The sequence below is a fragment of the Populus euphratica genome, unplaced genomic scaffold (genome assembly GCF_000495115.2).
Source record: "Populus euphratica unplaced genomic scaffold, PopEup_1.0 scaffold95.1, whole genome shotgun sequence".
Taxonomy (NCBI): Eukaryota; Viridiplantae; Streptophyta; class Magnoliopsida; order Malpighiales; family Salicaceae; genus Populus; species Populus euphratica.
In genome coordinates, this window is record NW_011499885.1 from 814,537 (window position 1) to 824,620 (window position 10,084).

At 33.1% G+C, this 10,084-nt stretch overlaps 1 protein-coding gene across 1 annotated transcript; it reads left to right on the top strand.

Annotated features, from left to right (window-relative positions):
- Positions 1 to 5,861: 5,861 nt before the first annotated feature.
- On the top strand, positions 5,862 to 6,314 carry LOC105130241 (2S sulfur-rich seed storage protein 2-like). Its single transcript, XM_011032646.1, has one exon. The coding sequence runs from the start codon at positions 5,874 to 5,876 to the stop codon at positions 6,312 to 6,314; it is 441 nt and encodes a 146-aa protein (XP_011030948.1). The 5' UTR covers positions 5,862 to 5,873.
- The last annotated feature ends 3,770 nt before the right edge of the window (positions 6,315 to 10,084 follow it).

Genomic DNA, 10,084 nt, shown 5'->3' on the forward strand with positions numbered 1-10,084 from the left:
TGGACTTTTCAAGATATTATTCTAATTTATCTATAATTGTTTTATACAAATGAACTTTGTTTCTGCAAAAGAAAAATTTTTAATTTTAAATAATATTGCCGATGTGTTGGGCCTTGCATAATATTTTGTTTAAACTGTATCAATCAGTTTCATTTGTATTTATCTTTTAGAACATGAATTTTTGATATATGAATTTACTTTTTATTGAGTTAAATAAACAAGTTCAGTAAACACAATCAGGTGAATGACTCATTTTATTTGATTGAATATCTTTATTTACATTCAACTTTAATTTTTTTTAATTTCTCTTTTGGTAATTATTATTTATTTATATAAATTGTTATAGATTTATTTAATTAGATATTTATACATAAATAGTTATCGTTTATTTATGTAAATTATAACTCACGGCAAATCACTGGTTAAATGACTAGCAATTATTAAATCTAAACGCACCTGGCTCGATTTATTAAGGTTTTGTCATTATATTTCATTCACTCTTTAATCATATATGCCACGAATATACAAGAACCATACCTTAGCTCTCATTTCGATCTCCGAAAAAAAAAATTAAGGTCTTCCGTTTCAATTCTGTCCCTTTTGTTCAGTGTCTTTAGTCTCTCTCTCTCTCTCGGTTTTGGTATTATATTTCTTTCACTCTTTAATCATATATGCCACGAATATGCAAGAACCATACCTTAGCTCTCATTTTGATCTTCGAAAGAAGAAAATTAAGGTCTTCCGTTTCAGCTCTGTCCCTTATGTTCAGTGTCTTTAGTCTATATATATATATATAACTTCAAAAATAGCACCAGTCAGGAAGACAGCTAGAACGAGCTGCTCCAGTTTCTAAGCACATGGGCAGCAATTGAATATGATAAATTCTTGTCAATCCTAATAGCGTTGATCAATCTGCCCTCAAAAGCATACGGAAATGAATAACATTTATATATTTGGGTAGCTAGCGGAAGGTCAACCGGTTTAATTATCTGTTACGAAAGGCATTTACGAACAAGTTGCAAGATCATTTTATTTTAACATCCAATAGAGCGTGGAGGGAGTGGCTTTGATACATTTGCAAGCTCATTAGTCTGTGATTTCGAGTGATTCCAGGACAACAATTGCGGGATTTACTCATCATTCAGCAGCAATATTCTTTAAAAAGCAAAAACTGGACGAGAGAACATTCCATCATCTTACAATGGACACGTACAGAATGAACCAAGAAAAAGTGCAGCAGACACCTTATGTTCTTTTTTCTTTTCCAAATTTATAAAAAGGGTGGCAGCATTGTAATGTTAGGCACAAGTTCCTCTCCTCTCTCAGAGATGTAAAGAAGACAGATTAGTATCGCACCAAATTTTGCTTTCTGATATTGCCACATCAGATCAGACCCACCATTTAATGTGGGGCAAGATGCTTTATATCTCTCAGAGATGTAAAGAAGACAAAAAGAAAAAAAGAAAAAAAAAGAAGACAGATTAGTATCGCACCAAATTTTGCTTTCTGATATTGCCACATCAGATCAGACCCACCATTTAATGTGGGGCAAGATGCTTTATATGGTTGCATCAGAGGGTCATGATGTCTACTGAATGATGAATTCACTCTATGAATCAGGCATCGTGGTGATTCGGAACCGAAATAAATTCAATGATAGTCAAACTGTACCTCACAATGTGGCCAAGAAAAGCTTCAAAAAATGAAACGCTTCTTGCCTCTTGGCCAAATAAAACCTTCAAATGGTAACTGAACCTTCCTGGTGGATCCATACAGCTGACCCCAAGCTAGAGACTCTTCATTTCACTCCCATTCCCTCTTGACCAAGTATTGCTGCCCGTACCAAATCTACCTCCACACCCTTACAAGTACTTTATTACTATATATATTTGGAGCTTTCTTCTCCTTCAATTGCCAACACATTGGAACTCAAAAAGAGTTTCAAGAGCTTTGTATTGTTCTTGTTTGTGGATACCAACCCACCAAATTCTGTCCTGAACAGGGAACTTCTCACCCTTGCCATTCTTGTCTTAAACTCTTTATTATACTTGTTGGGAATTCCGACCGGTGATATACTGATATTTGCTCATAAAAGGCCAAGCACACTGACACAATATTTAACGTGGTTCGGCAAAACCGCCTACATCCACGGGAGAAGCCATTACATTATGTAGGGAGAGTACAAGATTTACAACAATAGAGGAGGAGGAATCATCTCCTCTTTGAGCAACTCTCAACCTCACTCTATTTCTCTCCTTTTGTGCTGCAATGACAGCCCACTCTCTCCTACATTTCTCACCTCTTTGGCTCTACTTCCTCTCTTATTTTGCTCTCTCATATATGCCTTTATTTATAGGCATTCATGGAAGCTTTTCTTGATTTGTTGTCAACATTGGTGGCTACCAACTCTAGCTCATTCAACAATGGTGGCCACCAACTCTATCTCATTCAACAATGGTGGCTACCAATAGTCAATGGTAAATGGTTGGTGCCTTACATGAAATGGCAACCAACCTAACAATACTTTGTTGTGCTTGTTATAAATCTATAATCGATGGCTGAATCCAAATCAAAACCTAATCTTGTTTTTTAAATTAATTTGTTTAAATCACTTGAATCTAAAGTATTTGAACTTATTCTCCAGAAGAGGATCGATAAGAATGAATCAACAGCACTGGCGTTATCGTTGCCAAACGTGGGGGCTGCCATGGGATTTGTGAGCAAGTTGACGCATGACATGCTCTAATGAGCCACCAGCTAGAGCACATGGGCCTCCAGAAAGAGGCTCGAGTGCACGGGTCTAGAACGGCTCAGCTATGGGTTTTAATTTTTTAAGGGATATTAAATCTTTAGAAAAAAAAAATAGCAGGCGACATGTGTCCTGCTCAAATGTCAACAGTCTCTAATTGCTATAAAATTGGGTTATGAAATTTTAGATAAAACCTCATTTTTAACTATAGTTTAATTTAAAAAACATCATAAAAAACTTATAAAATATATTTATAGCCATAAAAATTCTAAAATAGTGTTTGAAAACCAATAATCAACACAAAACCAAAGCAAAACTTTGATTTATTTTAGTTTTGCAAAACCAAAAAGTATTTTTTTTTGTCAAATGACTTATGTAATATCTTTGCAAACTAATATAGGTCAATATCGTTTTTTTTATATATTTTTTAATTTTATTATTTAATATTAAATTGTTTTTTATAAAACATGCATGATTGTGTTGACTAAATATTATTATTTTTTGCTTTATTTTTTTTATTGACTTATGACGGATGGCGTTACAATTATCTAGTTTTCGGCAACCTGGCATCATACATAGTTAATGAGGAACTGGCCTTTGGGGATATTTATATCAGCTTGTTCTTAGTCAATTCACAATGCTCCATCAAATTATCCAAACCTTTGCAGCTTGTAGCCTCGTTATGTGTAAACCAGAAATCACAAGTATGAGTGGCTTTCTAATTGATGATGCTCTCAGGTTTTTTAAGAGATTGATGAGCTCATTCTTGACAGGTTATCGGGTTTGAGTTTAAGGAAGGCACAGAGAAATAAGGATCAAGCTGGTTATTGTTAAAGAAAAAGTTGAATAATCCAAAGGAGGTCTCTGGCGAGACATGATCCTTATCGATTACCTACAAAACAAGTTTTTAGTCATGGACAGGAAACCCTTCTCTGTTTATGTAAATAACTATTTATGAGGGAAGAATATATCGAAGAATGTACATCCAAGAATATCCAGAAACCTTAGACTTATTTGTTTTTGAAAATAATTTGAATATTTTTATTTTTTTATTTTAAATTAATATTTTTTTTGTGTTTTTAGATCATTTTGATGTATTAATATCAAAAATAATTTTTTTAAAATAAAAAAATATTTTAATATATATTTTTTATAATATTTTAAAAAATAATTATTATCATATTTTTATACTGTATTCGATCACTTCAGAAAAGGAGAAAATCATTTTTCCTTCCTATCATAGATGTTGGACTGATCATGTGGTTGCATGGTAGTCATGTTGCTTTTTTTTTTTTTTGATTAACTTGGGTATTCGGGCCAATTTGCGCGCACCACGACTAATCCCACGGGCCCTGAAGTTAACGACCATGTAAGCCTCCAGTGACCATCATATGAGCAACCAAGGACTTGAACCTGAAACTACATAGAGAGCAAACCCCTTAGTCCCAAGTTTTTACTACTTAGCTACCATCTAAATGGTTATCTTTTTCTTTCACAAAGAGGGAGGCAAAAAGATAACGGAGCCCTTGCCCTGTATTAATCATGATAAGTCTTAGTGACAGGCCTCAAGTATGAAAGCCCTAGGCCCAATCCTTCGATAGTGGGCTGGAAATACCAATGTGTTAGTTGGGCCAGACAAAACTTCTCTGACGATAGCTTCATGGAAGGACACAGAATTCCTCATGAGTCTAGGACTAGATGAAGTTCTGTAATTTGTCAGTGAAAGGAATTTAACTGGGTTTCACCTTATAAGCTTGCAAACAGCAGCAAATGAACGTTGCTCCACAAGGGAATCTTAACTCAAGCATAACAAATATCAATGCGATTTGGAAAAGCAGACAAAACCTTGACAGCATCTGCTTGTAAGAATCTACGTGTAAGCAGCTTAAGCCCCCCATATTCCCAAACAAGCCATTTACCCTACCATGGAAAAAACACAGTCTATAGCAACATTTGTGTATAAATTAACGTACGTGGAGTCCATACATCTAACACGTACTCAACATGCATGGCACTGCCTTTCCTCTAAATCAATCCGATTCATAAATTATAGCCACCTTTTGAAAGTTATAAAATCAAAAATAAAACAAAATTAGAACAACCAATGTACATAAAATAATTGTAAATAAGAGAAGAGGGATTCGATTAAAAAAAAAAATCCAGCATGCAATCTGAACAAAAAAAGAAAAAAAAAACAATTTCAAGCCAAACCGCTATAACGTAGCACCCAAAAAGAAAAAAAAATGCTGAAATAAATCAAATGATATGGTAAAATCATGATTACAATTATTAAAGATAGCCGTACGCTTTACTAGAAGGCAATAAACCAGCTAAAACATGCGAGACATGTGTCAACAACTTTATTTAAAAAAAAAAAAACTCTTGGAATTAAAAAATATTAACAAACAAACCTTCATGTAATTACAACTAAACCCATGAAGCTAAGGTTTAAAAACCCGAATTGTAAAAATAATGTAATAATTTAATTGTTCTATAAAACATGAAAATATAAAAATGCCCTCGTGCAAAATACTTTAGAATATTTTATTAAAGAGTTACATTAGCAATTTCACCATACATTAAAAAACATAATTATCAAAATAATCCCAAACATAATTATCAAAATAATCCCACATAATTCTTAAAAAATATTTATGTCATGCTGAAAAAACAATCTTACGATTGAGGAGGAAAATAATAAATTATATTATTATAATAAATAGAAATCTATATCTTGGGACATACATAGTAACATCTCCGTGAGATTAGTTTTTTTAGGATAAGGTAATGTAGTATTCTACCTGGAACCATCGCATGTACGTGTAGCCTTTAGCCCACCATCTTCCGAAACAAATTGCAGCCCATTTGGGAACCCAACAAAATCAGTTCATGCATGTTAACACTTGTAGATAAATCTCAGTACGTGTGTAGCCCATGCATGTTATCGAATATATACGTGTAGCCTCAAGTTTCCCGTCTACCGCAACGAAATTATCGATCGTACCTTAACCCATCTGCTTAATTCACAAGCCAGACCTGCCGTAAATGGCTATAAATAACCCCCAACCTCCACATCAACTCTGACCCAACAAATCATATCCTTACGAGCCCCTATCTACGTGCAATGGCAAAGCTCATCATCTTCGTAGCCACTTTGACAGCCTTTCTCCTCCTAGTTGACGCCTCCATTCACAGTACTACAGTGATCATCGATGAGAACAACTCCAGGCGATCAGAAGAAGACTGTCGCGACGAGTTGATTGGGGCACAAGATCTCAAGTATTGCCAGGAATATATCATGCAAGAAGCGAGCTCACGGGACGGCCTTGACATTAACCGAAGAGAAGAGGAACGTCTTGACAGGTGTTGTGAACAGCTAAGACAGATGAGATCCACGTGCCGCTGCTATGGCCTCAGGAAGGCTGTTATGAGTGCGCCAAAGCAGAGGGGTGTCGGACGAATGGATTTTGATGATGCTGCGAGTGTGGCCAGAAGCCTTCCCGGCGAATGTGGTATGGAACCAGACAGTTGTCAATTTGGTTCAATGTATGGAATAATAAATTGAGTTCACTGATCTCTGCTATTTTGGCTTTGAGATTAAGATGAATAAGTAGTACTAATAAAGCACATCATCGTGTGGTGTTTTTCTCCTTCAAAGTATGTGAGTACTGTCATGTAAGGCAAAGGTTTTGTTTGGGTATGTGAGTATTATGTAAGGCCAGGTATAATGTAATGCAAGGAGTTTCTTTTTGTGTTAAAAAAGAGCTTGTGCCTTTCTTATTATTGTCCAAGTTTGAATTTTATTTTCGTCAAAAATACCTCAAATTTTTATAAATCACACGAGAAAAGGTTCAAGAGAACAATATCTTAATTTCCATCTACGTTAATTGTAGAATTTAATATCTCAAGACACTTGAAGAATTAAGGATATATATAATCTTAGCCAGGCAACTGTTACACACAAGATTGATAAAATGTAGAAGAAAAGATATTAAATTAAAACTCTCTAGGATAAAAAAATTAATTCAGAGGTCTTAATATTATCTAAAAAACTAATTTCCTTAGCGATATTATTACATACCAAGATATAGATTCTATTTATTATAATTGTCACACGTGTGTGGCATTGCGGCGATCGTCCACTATCCAAGAAAAATATAGAAATGTAGATATGATGTATTTCTAGTAAAATATGAAGAGACAAGGAATTCTTGTGTCTTTTATCAGTGAACAATTGAAATGGAAGTCACCACCTAGTATTTTGATTATTAGAAATCCTAACTGGTTTTAAAAATCGAGTACAAAGACTAGTTGCGTAAAAGAAAGGTATTAGCACCCCAAATACGCCCTACCTAAGGTAGGTTGCATTGTTTTGTCTAATCAAATCTAAAGTCTTGTTTTGTAGTTTTTAATTGTTGATCTATCTAAGGTTCAAAACAAACCCTCCTCAATAACGAGGTTCTTTTCTTAAAATATGGTTAAACCTAACCATTCTATTGTTCTAAAAAATAAATTAAATATCTGAAATATGTATTACGTGTAATGTCATACCTCAGATACTAAGCGATAAACAAAATAAAATTTTTACTGTTTTTGAAATTTTGGCCAATATTCTCTTGACTTTAATAAACTGATTATTAAAACCAAAATTCATGCTAAAATATTATTTTTGATGCATGAAAAAGACAATATGATGTTTTAGCTTTGAGACAGTTGGCTATATGCATAAAAATATTTGTTTTGTTTTTTTTTGTTTTTTTGTATTTTTGAAATTTTTGACAAAAACAGAGTATTTTAATACCGGATTTGTATTTTTACAGCATAAAAATACTGCCTGATATTAATCAAATTACATAAAATATGCAAAAAAATTGTAAAAATTCTAAAAAACAAGCATTTGAATTTTTTTTTTTAAAATAGGCCGGGTCAGGCCTAAATACATGGGTTGGATCGAATCTGACCTAACTAAAGGGGCTGGGCTCAGCCCAATTCGTATAAACAGTAGGCCTCTCCACTGTTCACATGCAATGTGAACACTAGAGAGAAAGGAGAAGAAGCAGTGGACGAAGGTGGAGGAGGAGAGGGAAAAAGGCTGACCTGCGGTGGCTCATGATGCTTTTAGCAACTGTGGCAGTGGCAATGACACTGCTAGTGCTGGTTGGGGCAAGGTGGCACGCAGTGGCTCTATTGTTTTCTTCTCTCTTTCTCTCTTCTCTTGTTTCACTATTTTTGCCTTTTCTTCTAGTTTTTTTTTTCTTTCCCTTTATTCTGCTCTTTCTCTTATATTCTCCTCTCTTGTTCGGTTCTCTCTTGGGTTCGATCTCCCTTTCCTTTTTTTTTTTTCAATCCCCTTCCCCTATTTTTATAAGCAAAAACAGGGGAGGGAAACGTGGCTGGGGCGACCACTATGCTGTCACCCCTCCATCGCCTCTTCAACACATGGAAAGGGTGGCAAGTCGGTGTCTTTTTGAAGTCATTGGGGGGAGGGAAATTGGTGAAAAACAAAGGAGAAAAACCAAATTTTCTTCCCCTGTTCTTTGCATGTTCAGGGGAAGAATATGTGGTACCGTTCAAAACTGTATCGTTTTGAGTTTTTTTTCTTTTTAAACAATGAGTGAAATGACGTCGTTTTAGTCAAAACGCGTCGTTTCATTTTAAATGAAAAAGCGGCAAAAACTTGTTAAATTTTACTTTTATCCTCAATTTGTAATTTGGTTAATCAAGTCTTCAATCGCAATTTTAATTTAAAATCAATGCAATTGCATCCCTTCTAAAAATCCAATAGCGGCCCTATAGTTGACTGTCCTTTTCACTTTGGTTCTTGATCTTGATATTATGCAATTTGACCCTCAATTGAGCAATAAACTTCTAATTCTTCAATTGGGCCCCTGACCGATTTTAATTCCAGCCCTTCTATTTACACGCCTTTATTGTTTTGGTCCTTGGTTTCAGATTTTTTCAATTAGGTCCCTAATTGGCCATCAAACTTTAATAGTTATGCAATTAAATTCCTAATTTGATCAAATTAACTTTGAAAAATTATAATTTGACCCCATAACTTTAATTTCTTCCAATTAAAGCTTAAATTAACTCCAAAATCAATTTTTCTTACAATCAAACTCTCTATAAATTCAATTAAACCTTCAATAAAATTTAATTAAGTCATAAACATCTGATTTTGAACTTTTCTTACTCAAAATTGAATTTTCTTTGTCAATAAGGCTGTCATAAGTCAATAAAATACTGTTAAATTTTAATTTTTATATTTTTTTACCTCCTCAACTATTTTTTACCCATTTTTAGGATGCACTGACACCATTTTTTTCACTATTTATATTTTTGATAATATGTTTTTGATTTTTTCATATTTTATTATTTTTGATGCGGGGGGCTCAAAAATAGGTAATGACAATAATAATATAATTACTATTTTTTTTTGTTTTGTCATTTTATTTTTAGCCTTTGCTTCGAGGGAAGATAGTCTTTTTACTTTTACATAAATGTCTTTTAATGATTGTACGAGGTTATTTTGGTAAATATATTCTATAATGCATAGTAAAATTACTAATGTAACCTTTAAATAAAATAAATCAATGCCTTCTACATAAGGGTTTTTTTTCATGTTTTATAGAATAATTAAATTACTACATTACCTTATAATTTAAATTTTTTAGCATTGACTTTAGGGGTTTGGTTGTAATTTCAACATGATTTGTTTTTTAATATTGTTTAGTCCTAAGAGCTTTTCTGCTTTTTGCCAAAAAAATAAAAAAAAGCTGTTGCACGTGCCTTACATGTGCCAGCCGCTCTGCAGCTTTTTAGTGGTGCGTGCGGCCAATAGTGATTTCACAATATCATTTGATTTATCTAGCTTTATGTCCTCTTCTTTTTTGGGTGACACATGTATGGTAGTTTGACGTGATTTGATGTGAAATTGCTTTTCTTTGCTTTCTTCTTTTCCTTATCTTTCTTTGTAGGATTGTGTGCTGGCCATGTAAAAATTGATACCAAACCTTCAATTTACTTTTTTCTTTTGATTCAATCATTTTTCTCTTATTTGTAATTATTTTATTTATATTAATTATTTCTAATTGGATTTTATTTTTGATTTCATCCCTAATTATTTGATTTTTTTAATTTGTTTTCAAATTTTATCCTCATTCTTTTAATTTTAATTTTTTAATTTTGAATCATTTTTTTGATTGATTTGTTTTTTTTCAATACCAACCCTAGACATTTAATTTCATTTAATTTTTATGTCGAATTTAGTCTTAATTCTTTTAATTGATATATATATATATATATATATATATATATATTTTTTTCTTTTTTTTT

What these genes read in the sequence shown, in the direction of transcription:
- LOC105130241 (XM_011032646.1), top strand. Translation starts at nt 5,874, where the DNA reads ATGGCAAAGCTCATCATCTTCGTAGCCACTTTGACAGCCTTTCTCCTC.